The 15,650-nt window shown below is 42.9% G+C and overlaps 1 protein-coding gene across 4 annotated transcripts in view; it reads right to left on the reverse strand.

The window, feature by feature from the left end:
- Positions 1-15,650, reverse strand: part of raph1a (Ras association (RalGDS/AF-6) and pleckstrin homology domains 1a) — a 98,422-nt gene that overhangs the window by 26,360 nt on the left and 56,412 nt on the right. For 2 of the 4 annotated variants that reach the window (XM_049593489.1, XM_049593488.1), the window contains exons 6-9: positions 14,343-14,588; positions 13,137-13,289; positions 12,788-12,967; positions 6,183-6,257 (exon numbers count right to left, since the gene is read on the reverse strand). In XM_049593489.1, coding sequence (XP_049449446.1) covers positions 6,183-6,257; positions 12,788-12,967; positions 13,137-13,289; positions 14,343-14,588 — 654 coding nt within the window. The remainder of the gene's footprint in view (positions 1-6,182; positions 6,258-12,787; positions 12,968-13,136; positions 13,290-14,342; positions 14,589-15,650) is intronic. The other 2 variants (XM_049593492.1, XM_049593490.1) reach the window with 1 other exon arrangement.

Genomic DNA, 15,650 nt, shown 5'->3' on the forward strand with positions numbered 1-15,650 from the left:
GATGTGAGGACCTTTACAGACTAAAGGAACATGAATAACTTACAGAATACATACGTTGAGGTAGTCATCTACCTGCTTTTATACAACAGACAAACTTCTATTTAAAAAAATGAACTGCTTGGCAACCAGACAGGCCTTTATTTGTCAAAATGTGCAGCCACACTGAGCTAGTAAAAGAGACTGGGCTTTTAATTGAAGATTTACAGTACTGTACAAAAATCCAAAATAAAACAGCTTTTACCAAAATACAGATTTAAAACAGCCAGTGGAGCCAATCCAGTGGCGCAGGTTTTGTTTCAATATCTTCAGTACTGGGTGGACTGGTGGCACCTAAACTTAATTTTCTGCATTTTAAAGTGTAAATACCTTTAATTTTGTTAAAGTAAAATTCCTTTGTTAGTTTCTGAAAGAGTTCAAATTCACATTTTCTAAATATTGCCTGCACCCCAAGATCTATGTGTAAACCTTAAATTTGGTTAGCTTTAAACCTTCAAGGTAAAATGTTATTTAACCAAAACTCTCAGTTATGTCAGCTGCCATGTGTTCTGACAAAATACATTCATGTGTTAGTGGCTTAAAATGGTGACGGCAGGTTACAGTGAGTTTAATGTTGTGATCTTACATAATCAGCAGCTATTAAAGATGATGCACTTTAGACTTACATAACAACTAACTGAGCTTTAATAGACCTAAAATAATAGGTGGACACAAAGAGAACATCAGAGGATTAACTGTGTTATATAACAGCTCATCTGTTTGTTCCTTTTAACGTCTGAACTGCAGGAGATAAAGACTGCTAAAAATATTTATTAAATGTCACTGTTAGCAACATGAGTGAGTCACAGAGGTGACCAGGGAACGCTGAGACCCCGGTCACACAACATTACTCTGTGTTGCATCAGTTAGCATCTTAACGCTAACTGACACTGTATTCCTCGTTGTGTCTGTTAGCATTCACAATTAACCAATCAACAGAATATTACAGCCTGCAGCAGCTGTCAGTTATCATCATCATCTCCATCATCACAGCCATCAGAGTCATTACTGTGCTTCCATCTCTGCCCCCAACATCTTCATCATCATCACACTGCACGGTGAAGGAGTCTTGATTATTTACATGTGTACGATTTTAAATCTTTTAAAGGTCGTCACTGCTACGTCCTCTTTGTTTCCCTGTTAAATCATTCATTCATTCATTCATCTTCTAACCGCTTCATCCTCTTGAGGGTCGCGGGGGGGCTGGAGCCTATCCCAGCTACATCGGGTGAGAGGCAGGGTTCACCCTGGACAGGTCGCCAGACTATCACAGGGCTGACACATAGAGACAGACAACCATTCACACTCACATTCACACCTACGGACAATTTAGAGTCACCAATTAACCTGCATGTCTTTGGACTGTGGGAGGAAGCTGGAGTGCCCGGAGAGAACCCACGCTGACACGGGGAGAACATGCAAACTCCACACAGAAGGGCTCCCACGCCCCTGTTAAATCAGTTATCACTTTTTATGCTAACAGTCACTCTGTCTTGATTTTATTCTGGGTGAATTATCCTGATAGTTGTTCAAAGAATTGTCATGAAGTTTGGTGATACCAACCTCCCCTACAAAGCACCTTCCAAAACTTCAGTTCATGACAAAATGACTTATTTATATAACGAAAATGTCGTCTGAATATGTTGCTCTAAAACACTGTTTCATGGGAATATCTATATTCTCCATTTATTCAGACCCTCTGTTGCAATAAAATGAAATTCCTTATTTTTTCCCCTTAAAACAGCATGAAATCATGAGCAGCTGTGTAATTACAGTATGTTGAGGGATTATCAGGGCATTATTAATTAATTGGTCAAATTAAAGGGTTTAATCACCTTAATAATCCTTCTCTCTGAAAACCTTTTATTCACATGTGATAATCCATTATTTCATCCATTCAACCTAAATCTGGCTTCATTTTTTCATTTGAAAATAAAAATGCTCTGTTTCTTCATTAATTGTTTTTTTCATCCGTTTCCTCATCGTGCCGCCGCAGATAACCAGTGTTTCTCATTTCTCTCTGCCTCCCACCGTCGTCATTTTCAGCTGCAGCATAAACGTTTTCTCTCCGTCTCATAGATATTCAGCTGACCTACATTATAGAGCCTCTAAAATTAGCTTCTGCCCAGGAAAGATCCCGCTGCCTTTGAAGTTATGAGGAATGTGTCCCTCCTGAGCTGCCGTAGGCTCAAAACAGAGCGGACTGATGCGACTTATAGAGAGGCAGCAGAAGTGGGCCAGCAGCGTGTGTGTGTGTGTGTGTGTGTGTGTGTGTGTGTGCGAGATCGAGAAAGTGTGTGGGCGGACTGCATTTATTGCTGAGGCAGTGTAACACTGACACAGAAACAGTGTGCCGTATGCGGAAACACACACACTCCTGCATGCTAACACACTCATACACATTTACACACTCACACACATCCGTGCTCTGCCAAGTGTGACAATTACACTCTCAACCTAATCACTGCTGCAGGAATTAGACTGGCCCCGTAATCTGCCTGGAATCTCAGGGCCTATTGGGGCCCCTCCTGCTCTAATCTGGAGCCACAACTTAAAATAAAATCATGTTTTAAGAGCGTTTACGCCAAGAATCGACTGAGTCCGAGTGACCGCAGGAGGGAAACACCGAGAGACGATGAGACGAGTTGATTTGGCACCGCAGCGGTAAAATCTGGATTTGAAGCCAGTGGCAGCTGCTGAGATAATAAGTCTTAAAAGTTAAACATAAATCTGACCACATTCACTTAATTTGGACCCACTGGGCTGAAACTGATCTGGAGCCAGTGTTGTGCTACAACGTACCAGGGTCTGCTTGGTCCAAGACTCAGTTTGACCCCCTGAGGTTTGGGACTACGCTCCGTCCTCTCCACAGGTTGACACAATGAGGATATGGAGCAGATTTTTAAGTCTGTGTGCCGCCATCAGAAAGACGACCTGAAGCCAAGACCTCCACACAGACGGCCAGCCGCTGTGAGTAATTGCACGTGTGTGTATAAACGCTGCTGCAGGGAATCACCCGTCTCTGCACCAAAGAAGATTATCACTGCAGATCTGGCACATTCCTCAGACATCCAATCAAACTGGCCCATCTGCTCCATCATCCAATCAAACCAGGACACTGGAGATCCAATCAGAATAAAGCCTCCTTACTTACTCTGTATCTAATGCCCCCCCCCACACACACACATACACACACATATGCACAAAGTGATAAACAAAACTTTGCCCTCAGTCATTAAGGCGCTGCAGCTTTAGCTTAGCAGCAGCATCACAGTCACATATTATACAGTGTGAGCACATCCTGTTCATCATGTAGATCTGTTTCAAAACTGAAACAACCTTAACCCTGTCAGATTATTATTTATGAGTTAACTTCTACAAGTGGAGCTGAGGACAGGCTGCTCTCCACCAGCCTCCTGATCTGGGTCGAACAACAACACCACCAACAACAGTTAGAGCAGTCGTCAGTCCCATTATCTGCATTGATCTGTGTTAGCTAACGTCAGGCTCGTAAGCTGAGCTCCATCACTGCAGCTGGCCGAGCTCCAAACTCTCATTACCAGGCAGAACAAACCAGGGCTGCTTAACAATGTCCTCTCAGGTCACTGCTGCAGGCTGCAAACAACAAGCTGCAGGTTACAGACCACAAAGTGCCACAGACTTGATGCAGCAAAATACAAACCACAAGCTACACACTGCAAACTAAATGCTGTAAACGCCGACACAGAACCTGAACTGAGAACTGACTAGTCTCCAGCAGACTGTCTTACAGTGAAACAGAGTTACTCCTCCTCTCAGGCTCAGCAGTGCAGTTTAGAAAGAACGAGGAGTCCTGGTTTCCCATCACACAGAGCAGAGTGTGTGAAGTAGTGCACACAGTCTCTGTGTAATAAAAGGTTTCTTGTGTATTGTAACAGATATTTTGTGTCCAAGTTCATCATTAAAACTCAAGGAGCACCTCACAGACAGCACCACACAGGAGAATCCATCTGTATGAGAGACAAAATCTTCTCACAGTTTTTACTCCCATCTGAAGTATTGTGTTAAAAATCCTTTAAAATACAGCAAACCTCCCAAATTCTTCCTTCAGACTTCCTTCTGTTGATCCAGTCTGTAAATTCAGTCGTCAGATAATCGCTGACGTGTTTTGTTTTTCTCAGAGGAAAAACGTTTTCAGTCTGATCAGCTGATTTTAGCAGATAGAAGCAGACACAGAGGCGCTGACTGTCACACTTACCTGTGTTCGGCTTCAGACAACATGAGAACTGAATCCCATCCCATCATCATCATCATCATCATCATCCCAAACATTTTCTTAAATGCAAACAGCGTTGAAGACGTCTGACAGAACGATCACACAGGATTCGGTTTAGCAGCTGAGGCTCATGTTCAATCAGGTGACTTTGTTCTTCTACCGTCCAACAGACACAGTCACTGTGTGTTGATCCAGCGGAACTCTCTGACAGAACTTAAATTTGGTGTAATCTCCTGGGCAGAGCGGTGGAACGCAGACGTGCTGACAGAACTTTACAACGACTCCTGTGTGATCGCCTCCTGTAAGACTCTTCAGTCCGTCTGACACACTTCAGTCAGATATCACACACACACAGTCAGGTACAGTTTGCTTTCACTCATGCCTTTTCTTTTTCTTAAACAAAGCAAACCGTCATGCTTCATAGAAACAAAAACCCTCTCTGTGCTCTCGTCTCTGTCTCATTGGACAGAAACGCTGTTTTCACTGAAAAAACCTGCAAACAGGAACCAAAGAGACGCTGTGAGAGGTGAGAGATGAAGACAGGACTCACAGATGAGCTCAGTGATCAGAGGTCAGTACTCACAAAGCTTTACAGAGAGAAGGCTCGAACAGGGAACGTGATAACTGAAGCTTTTCTGTTTGTAACTCTATTAAATAGGTGTTTTGTTTTCTCTGCAGGACATTTGATTAATTGTTTGATTATATTGTGCGACGAAGTCCATGTAAAGTACAGCTGCAGCGATTAATCGATTAGTTTTCGACTTTTAAATTAATTGGCAACAAATCCGATGATCAATTAACCTGTTTCATTAATAAATAAGAAAGAAGTCAAAATTAAATATTTTCTAGTTTGTTTCCTCCTCTACGACATCAGACTGAATCTCTTTGGGTCGTGGACAAAACAAGACATTTGCGGACATCATCCTGGACTTTGGGACACAATGATCAACAGTCTCACAGTTTACTGACACTTTACAGACCAAACAACTAATCGATTAAATGAGACAAAACTGACACATTGATAAACACAGAAGTTCAGTCCTTTATGAGGAAGGTTAGCTGATAAACAGTTTAAGCAAAGGACTTTCACCCAGGAGACATGTGTTTGTGTCCCATGTGAGTAAACGTTGCCTTATTATCTTCTGTGCTAACATTATATTTCCATGTAGCAAGTACGCCGAGGCAACATCCCAGACAACTTTCACTTTGGAACAATTTTTAAACCATAGCTGTCTTGATCATTCAAACAACGGTCATTAAATGTCTCAGTGTTTGCTTGGTGATGATAAACTCATGACTCTTCTCTGTAAACTTAAAACTGTACATGCATGTGATGATTTCATTCTTTTTGAGACTGTTTTTATTTGCATTTTTAACTGTTATCACTGTTTGCTCCTGCATTTAAATCAAGCGGCTAATTTTATTTGAGAGTTCAATCATGAGAAACGACACGAAAAATACATCCCAGTCCATTTCTGCTCTGCAGGCTGACAAACACTCCACATCACAGTTAGTGTCGGTTGTTTCACTCAGCCTACAGTTACACTCCTGCTGCACAGTTTACGGCTGCAGCTGCCACGAAGGTTAGAGTTTTGTGATACCACATGAGAACTTTGTAGTTGCATTGCAGCCTCTGTAAAACTTTGGGAATACACACCAGCCGAACAGGACACACGACACTGTGCATCACACTAACACACACACACACACACACACACTGGCTCCTCTCCAACACAGTGAGAGGGCAGAAGAGGGAGGTGGAAGAAAAAGGAGTTAACATGCAGGTGGCTGCTCCTGATGCTTCAAGCACAGAGATGCAAAGGAAAGGGAGGGACAGAGTGTTGCCATGCAAGAGGAGAGGAGGAGCGTGCAGAAGTGAATGGGGTGTCACCTTGGTCAGCAGGTGGGAAGGTTTCCCTGCTATGTTTCTCAGAATCAGAGAGGTTTCCCTGTCCAGATAGGAGTGCTTTAAGAGAGACACAGAGAGACAGAGAGGTTGTGGTGAGTTAATCTGGTGTCTGATTGGCTGATGTGGCAGTGCAGCAGGAAACTGTGTGGTGAAGCAGAGACAGAAACCTGTGAAGGAGAGCGAACACATCATAAACACATCACAGTGATGACGCTGGGGAGGAGAGGAAACGTTAAAACACACATTAACCAACAAAAGAAAATCCATCCATGTGTTTTTATTTATTTCTATGAGCTCATTTTGCTTAAAGCTGGAAACACAGTGTGATTTTGGGAGACTTCAGCCAATCACAGGTCACTTTAGAGAGAGGGCGTTCCTATTGGCTGTTCTACAAATGCAGATGTGCGTGCATGTCCCTTCAGATGGTGACAACCTGATTCAATGGTGGAAAATTGGAACCAAAAGCTGAGAACTGCGGCTCAGAGTGAAGTTAATGTAGCAGCCTTGATCACAGTGTGTCCTCCACCTCACTCCCCGCCGCTACAGATCACCTCGTCGAATACTTGATTTTTTCTCCAAAACAAAAATACTGTGAAATATAAGTGACAACAGCAGCCCCACTCTCCACCTGAAACAGCTCTTTGTTTCTCCTCTGCTCTGCTGCAGTAACAAATATTCTGGATCCCAGTCTGCCCAGTATGAACCTGCTCAGAGTGAACTGGTGACTCACAGCACGGCTGCCTGTACGTGGGATTAAAGTATGTGGGATTATATGAAGCTCAGTGAGCCGCAGATCTGTCCTGTGGTGTCTGTGAGATTCACAGTGTCAGTAAATATGAGTAATATGGTCAATAATTCAGTCAGTGATGAATAATTAATGAGAGTCAGTCTGGTGTCCTGCTGTGTGTGTGTGTGTGTGTGTGTGTGTGTGTGTGTACTGACTGTATATTTGTTTGCATCTGAATTATTTAACCTTTATTTCCCAGAGAGATGTTTGAGGGCTCTGGTCCACTTTAGCTTGTGGTCTCTGATAAAGTCAGACGACAGGTTTTTACTGTGTTCGCTGGATGTTTCTGTGTTTCATAAACACAATAATCATATTTGTAGTCTCTTCTCCCAGGAGACAAACTGTTACAATCTTGTGTGTATTTATATTTATCTATATATATACATACATCAGTCTTTATTACAAAACATGCATCATGAAAGACGCAGTATAATTTCTCTTGCTTTTCAGATTTTTTCAAAATGTAGGAACTGTACATTTTGGGAGAGATAAAGTGGAGTATGAATATTACTATATAAAAATTAGGCTTCAGATAACATATCAAATATAACTCACTGATTCATTTGCTCTAACTCTGACACACCACTTAATGCCGTTAAAACAATCCTCACCACTTGGATTATTTTTTATGAAAAACAACAACTTTTGATTCTTTTGATCTGAGGACCGTTACTGAATAAATATGATAACTTACGGGGGAATCCAGGAATGGACACACAATCTGAGGTAGCCAACAACCTGACTTTATACATCCGAAGAACTGCTTGGCAACCAGACCAGGCCTCTAATTGAGACGGGCCTTTATTTGTCAAAATGTGTCACCACACCAGGCCAGTAAAAGGGACGGGGCGTTCAACTCAAGTTTTACGTTAATAGGGTCATTTTTCAAAACCTCCACAAAATCTGGCCGTAAGGGTCGCGTGTATTTCACCCACTGGTTCCAGAATGTGATGAAGTCATTTTTCTGAGGATGAAGAGAAAAATACCATAAAATACATATAATTTATCCATTCCTGTATTGTGGTGGGTTCAGGAAGTAACCAGTGCCTTGTGAGGGCTTGTTTTGCAAACAGATATCAAAATAGCAAACTTATATTTATCAGGAGGCTTCACCTGAAAATCAGTATGTCCTTAGAATATTTATTATTGTTTTACTTTAATTTAATGTAATTTTGTTTCATCAGTTGAAATCTGAAACCTCTTCATAGTGTTAAAAATAAATAAATAAATAAATAACTACAAATGCACAAATCTACGATTTATTTTCAGACACTTGAACATTATCTGTTCTCATCCTCAATAATCTGTGTGTGTGTGTGTGTGTGTGTGTGTGTGTGTGTGTTTATGTGCTTCAATCACTAGAAACCATTTTATAGAAAGCATTAGTTCTCTCTTGATAACCACAGATTAAAAATAATATTTAGGTCAAACACACACACACACACACACACACACACACACACACACACACACACACACACACACACACAATTACATTCAGCTTTTCCCTTTGGCCAAGAGTGTGAGAGCATCTGAGTGTGTGCGCCTGTGTGTTGACCCGCTGCAGGACACACTGATATGAAGACAGAGCTGCTACTCGCTACACAGGAAGACGCAGGTTCTATATGTGTGTGTGTGTGTGTGTGTGTGACACACACTGCCAGGTTTGACTGTGATGTCTAACACTCTGTGCACTACCAATAAAAAACAATAAATACATGTAAAAAGTTACCTGCAGTATCTTTGACCTTTATCGGCTCACTCAGTTTTTATTCTGCTTGTTCTGAATTCAGCATTTGGTAAAGTCGACCTCAGCATCATGAAAACAATGTCTGAGTTAAGGACAGTGCTGTTTCCTGGTTTCACTCTGACCTCTCTGAAAGATCTTTCTCTGTTGTACTGGGAGAATATTCCTCGTCCCCTGCCCCCTCTCTCTTGTGGTGTTCCCCAGGGGTCAATTGTGGCTCCTCTTCTGTTTTCTCTTTATATGCTCCCTCTGGGTCAGATAATCATAATAATTTTACAGAGCACATGCAGCTTTATCTCCTGCTGACTGGTAGTGAGCCTGACAGTCTCTCTCATGGTCTCCCCCCCCAAACCTGACCTCTGACTTTTAAAAAGAACCTTAGAAACCTGTCCTCCAGTGTAAAGCATTCTGCCCTTGGGTGTCATCTTTGACTCTGAGCTCTGTTTTAACATATAAATAACCAAGGTGGTGCAATCGTGCTTTCCTCAAATTAGTAGCTACTGGCCGGTCTGAGCTCGACTCAAGCCGGTTGATGGTGTCACCTGACACTCAGCTGGTCAAATGGCTGGCGGCTGACTTTAAAGCACATTACCTGTTTCAACAGCCAATCAGCTTGTAGTGAAGTCCGCTGGTCAAGTCAAAATGGCCGCAGATGGTGTGTTGGCTTGCTGCAGCAGGTGCTCCGTCCCCGCCAGGCCCTCTGTTTTGCCCTATGAGCCTAGCTGCTGCCTCTCCCTCCTAACTGTTCCCACAGTTCACCTTGTTACAAAAGGAAACGTGGCGTTTTCTGTTAGAGCCACGCAGCTGTGGATCTCCTTACCTGAGTAACTCAGGAGAACAAACTCATGGTCTTCATTTAAAACACTCTATTTATTTATTTTTCTTATTGTTCAATGTTTTTTATGTACGTTTTTATCTTGATGGTGTATATTATTCATCTGTCCCATAAAGCACTGTGCAACTATGTTCTGAAAAGTGCTAAACAAATAAAGTTTATTACTTATCCAGTTAACTAAGGACTGAATAGACTTCTAGTGAGCACGTAAAGGAGAGAAAGACTCAATGATTCAAACTGCAGCAGTCCCAGTTTCTAATGAGCCGGACTCCAGGGAGCAGCGCTCTGGGCCAAACACATCCTCTCATCCCTCTCTGTTTTCTTTCTCTGGATTTGTTCTCTTTCTTCCCATCTGTGTCACTCTTTGCTTCTCTTTTAGTTTCCATCGTTCCTCTTGTTCCTTTATCATCTCTGGTCATTTGCTGACTCACTGTGTCCTCTCGTTATTCTAATTGTGTTCCTCTGCTCCTCCTCTCCGCTCTCAAATTTGCTGTAGTCTGTGTGTTTGCACTGGATGAATTTAGAGCAGTAACCCAGTTTCCTTCACTGAACAGGTTTGTGCTGCAGCTCATTTGGTTTCCTGTCTGGGTTGAGCAACATTAACATTAACAAGGCTTCGGGTTAAATTCTCCCAGCAGCCACCAGGGCCAGAAACAGAGGAGGAAAATGCTCGGTAAAAACCGGCCCCTGTAACTGTTCTGAGCTTCTTCTTTGTTTTTTGGTATTCGGTCCTGCTCGCAGTTTTGCCAGCACTGCTGTGAATTGTTCACATCTGACAATGCAGATGATTCAGGGAAGATTATGACCAGGCTTTTCTTCAGGTGTATTCTGGGACAGAAAAACCGGAGCGGGTGTTTGATCTTAAAAGAAGCGAAGACACAGCCTGAAGCAGCAGAAACAGCCAGCAGGAGGAGAAGATGCCAACACAAACCTCTGCTGCAGCAAAAACTTAAAACAACCTCCAGTAATAAAAGCTCAACTGCAAGAACACCGGACCGTTGGAGGAGATTTGTTCCTGGTCTGCAGCTCCAACAAACAAACTGATGTACAGATAAAAAAGAATCGACAAAGTGGAGCCTAAAAAGACTCAGATTTAACACTGTGTGTAACTCGCTCTGTCATTCTCAGTCACACTGACCCTGTTCTTGTACTCCAAGCACTGACCAAAATACATCACATTACGTAACAACTGTAACTGAGCAACCAACCATGAGTTTCAGAAAAAGGCCTTTGAAGTTTGCAGTACGGTGGCTGCAAAGAGCCAACTGGCTTTCCAAACTGGGAGCGCATTAGTGTTACTTTCGTTGACGAAAACTATGACGAAAATTTTTTCGTCAACGACCTTTTTTCCATGACCAAAACAAGATCAGAAGCTAAAAATAATAATAAAATTTGATAATAAAAACTAAGATGAAAGCTACATTTTATTTTCACTGACAAAACATTGGTGGTGGACTGTTGGACATTGAAAGTTGAGAATGACTGTGCTTGTAATTATCTTAAATTGCCGTATGAGCAACAGAAAGATAAACTCCAGTAAATAGTCTGCACCAGGATGTTTCAGTAGTCAGCAGAAACAGTCAGAGTGGAGCAGCGTCAGCCGTTGGTGCGAGTTGAGAGCTGTAATTCAGCAGTAAATAATCAGCCAAGTCTGACCCTGACTGAAAATGATAAAAATAAATAAATAAATACAATTTATGTATATATATATATATATATATATATATATATATAAAAATGATAAAAAATAAAAATAAATAAAAAATAAAAAATCTTCTGATTAAACAAGTGATATCTTACAATACTGTAGTTTTAAATCTATTTCGAGCAGCAGCAGTAAATGTCTGCTGTTATTTCTGTGTGTTGTGATTGTGGTTTCAAATGCAGAATGTCTTCACTGCACTGCGACCTCTCCAAAGGTCACTTACGCAACAATTCATTGTGACAGATTTCTGCAAACAACTCACTGCCTGGATGATGTGAAATCTAAAAACTGTTCAGTGCAACAAAAGACACTTTAGACACTTTGTGCCACCCATTCAAAAACTGTGTATAATTTTTCCTGTATTTTCAATGCAATTATCGTCTAAAGAACATAATCTCATAATCTGCTTGGAGTGATAGCGGACTGGGTATAATCCCAGTCAGTGGACAGGTATTAGTGACGTAGATCCAGTTACAGCAGCTTCAGTCCTGCTGCTAAACACCTGAAACATGACGGGAGCACTGAGGGTGGCTGCTGATGTGAACTGAGCTGTACTCATGTCTCCACAGAAGGAAACACAGTGTTAAACAGAAAACACACCGGTATTGCTGTGGCACGGCATGTGACGCACCGAGCACACACCGGATGCTTCACGCTGCAGCTCATCAACAGATGACCACACAACGTTATTACTGCTTTTACTGAAAGATCTGAACTTCCTCCTGCTCTGCGTTAGCTTCAAATCACGTGTGGACAGCTGCTAATTAAAGTTGATTTCTCACCTGAAGAGCCGATCTCCAGAGCTGTGACTCAACAGCAAGTATCTGTTTGGTTATTGTCTTTATAACGACAGGATTGTGGGTCATTTAGCTCGAGATATTTCTCAACCTCAACAACAAATCTCAAATCTCTTGTCATCTACTATTTGTCACACATGAGACACAGCAACAGCTACAGAGTTCTCTTTATACATCCATGGTGAGGAGAGGAGTCGAGCTGCCAGAGGAGCAGAGAAGAAGAGCTGCTACAGGAGCTGGTCTGTACAAGCAGAGAGCAAGTGGGGGAAAATGAATTGAACTCCAGGGGCATCGAGGCTGGAAACAGGACAATGGTCAGTGTGTCAAGTGCCATGGTGTGGCACGTCCAGGAGCGCCGGCTGTACATTGAAAATAATAGGGGTGTATTTTATCGACAGTGGTGTGTTTTGGCCTTTAGACTGCACTAGCATGAGATAGGTGTGTCTAATGAACTGGCAACTGAGTGTGAGTCTAAGAGGAGGACAGGTACAGACAGTAACCTCTAGTGTTCACAAGTTTCTGAGTCATGAAGCAGATTTTTGTCTGATCTCTTTTTTCTTGTTGACTCCCAACAAGGCGCCAATCTGCAATTCAACACCTCACAAAGCCTTAAAGACATTTAAACTGAAGCATGATGTCATCATAAATGTCCGAATGAGGATCACTCAAACACACAAACTCATTCATTGCTCTGTACATTCAAAGTGGGCGTGTACCTCTGTGTTGTGATGACCTTGACTGGCTCCTTCAGCTGACGGCATGACTGAAGGCAGCTGTCCGTCTGATTCATTGGAGCGAAGAACGCTGTCCAACGAGTCCATGGAGGAGGCGGAGTTAACAGAAACCTCAGACGCAGAGGTGACAGAGGAGCGTGAGGAGTGAACGATCGAACGAGCCTGAAGAGAAAGAGATGAGAAGCCACATGTAAAACTCAACAGCTCCAAAACCTGGGGGTCCAAATCCAGTCATACAATGCTGATAAACTCAAAACATGAAGTTCATGGACTCAGAGCATGATCTTTGAGTCAATGCATCAACTGTGAGAAGGAATCAGAGGAAGGTTACCTCGTGTTCGCTGACCGTGCCGACTGATCCTGTGCGTCGGTGTTGGCGCTGAGACGATCCGGGCCGTCGCATCGTGGCTGACGTGTAGGAGGTGGCGGAGCTGAGGGAGTGGGAGGAGGTCTGACGAGCAGCTTCATCCATACTGAGAGACGCCTGATGGGCGACAGAAGGGAAAGGTTGAACTCAATCATCACGCTTTATCTGCCACTACTTAAAAGCTTTATAAACAGAGGTAGGAAGGAGTTTTTAAATCTGTTTAGTGTACGACGAGATGCTCTGAATCTCCTATCAGAGGGCAGCGGCTCAGACTCTGTGAGCAGAACATGAGAGGAGTCATACAGATGATATTATTGGCTCGACTTAGTCGCCTTTTCAAAAGCAGTCTGCAGTGAATGTGCGCTTTGTCACCAGTTATGTTCCACGCAGAGAGGATCGATCGAAACAGGTTACTGAACCAAGCTGTGATCCTGAACCTGATCAGACGCTCTCAGACTGCCTGATAAACATCATCATACATTTCTGATCAACACCATGAACTCTCAGACGACGTAAGAAATGTGACCGTTGATGTGATCTGCTACAGAGACTGTGAACCTGTGTGTTCCAGGTTAGTGAGCTGTCAACAAAGACAACAAGATATTTACATGATGGGACCTGTGTGATGGTTTGGTTGTAGATGACCTATGGTGTGTGGTCGTCAACTGCCAAGACTGTCAGATGCAAGATTCAGTGCCTTTGACCTTTGACCACCAAAACTGTCTCTAGTCACGGCTGTTGCTGGCGTGGAGGCAGAACCACAGTAGTATCTAAAATGCTGCAGTAAAAACACTGACCACTGTTTAGAGGAAACATTTCGAATAAAAGATTCTGTGTTTGCTGAGCGTCAGCACGAAGCTCTGCCTCCAGTTCTCTCTGACCTATTTCTGTTACAGCATCAAGAGAGTCCACTGTGTCTCTGTCCCTTAGTGCTTGAATGTCCCCAGACCTTCACGAGCGCGAGGAGGCAACGATCGGTTTGCTGGAAGTTTGAAATGTTTATCTCCCTCTAACAGAGCGCCACAAAGGCTAAACAGTCCCGTCTTTACAGATATCAGAGCATTTATGTTTCTTATGTTATAAAGCTAAAGTTTGCAGTTTTGAAGGCTATCAAAGCACCTTGTTAAACAGTACATGTGCAGATTCATAATAAAATAAATTCCCACACACCTTCTCCAGCTGGGCAGTGATGTCATCAAGACTGAAGTTAGAAGCCAGCGCCGGTCTCCCATGATGCCCGGTGGGAGCTCTGATAGTGCCAGCAGGTGACGCTCTGGTGCTGCTGCTGCTACTGCTCGCCCCGCTGCTGCCTCCTCCCCCGCTAACACTGTTACTGCTGCTACCACCACCGCCGCCACTGCTGCTTCCTGCTGGCTGCTGCCTGCTACTGCGCCCTGCTGGAGGCTTCTGACGGACCTGGAGACACAGGGACGTGATGAGAGCCAAAACTCAAACTCTGAACGCAAGAGCCAAACTTAAAGTCCCCTGCCAGACATGTTTTAGAGTATATTTTAGTCAACGTGGTTTCCCACTATAGTTCAAACATCTAGGAGCTGGAGTCTGTTGTGCACCAAACCTGGCGACTAGCAGACGTATCAGGATAGTGAGTGCAGTTAGCATCTTTGATTTGTTGAGGTTGTCTGTTAGCTTGTTAGCTGGGAGCTAACTGGCAGTTTGTAGACAGTGGAAGGAAGCTCAAGGGTTCAGTTTACATCCCCAAACTGCCCCCTAACCCCTAACCCTAACCCTACCCTCAACACTTTCACTATGCTAATGCTAACTTGGTTCTTGTGGTGACGGTTTGCTCTGCACGGGAGGTTCCAGGTTTCTTTGCAGGTGTTGTGTCGCAATCTGTCCTCCTGTCGATATGTTTGTCCAATAGAAGACAGGGATTGGCTTTTGTATTAGTGAAGTACCTGATCTAGTCTGAATCTCAGATTTTAGGGAAGGGAGCAGACATCACCCTCCTCAGTAGAGGAATAGTATAACAATAGTAACAAACTTTGGTCAGATAAAGCTTAGTTTCATCAAGGTCGGACGTTTTAGGAGAGATAAACAGAAGAAAAACTCTTTTAAGATAGCATTAAAATGTCTAAAAACAAGACCTATATATTTGTCATTATTTTGTCATTTTCCCAAACATGTCCAACATTCTTTAAACTCAAAGAAATCTGTGTTTTTAATCCAGGAAACTGTTTCACTTGGTCGCCGTCACCTGCCAGTGGTGTCATATCCTTTTGTGTCTGGGTTGTGGTTGGCTGCCAGAAGCTGTCATGAAACTACTTTTTAACCAGTTATAAGCAACATTTTTACAGTACACTCTTTTTAGTGACTTAGATTTTAGTCACTGGACATCTGGATTTTAAGTAATCAGAGACACAGGCTGAGCATCAGTGGCAGGTGAGCTCTGGTCCCTGCTGTGCTGAACAGCATCGGAGAAACAATGATTTTTAACATGAAGCTGCTTTATTAATGTTT

Source organism: Epinephelus fuscoguttatus, linkage group LG13 (genome assembly GCF_011397635.1).
Source record: "Epinephelus fuscoguttatus linkage group LG13, E.fuscoguttatus.final_Chr_v1".
Taxonomy (NCBI): domain Eukaryota; kingdom Metazoa; phylum Chordata; class Actinopteri; order Perciformes; family Serranidae; genus Epinephelus; species Epinephelus fuscoguttatus.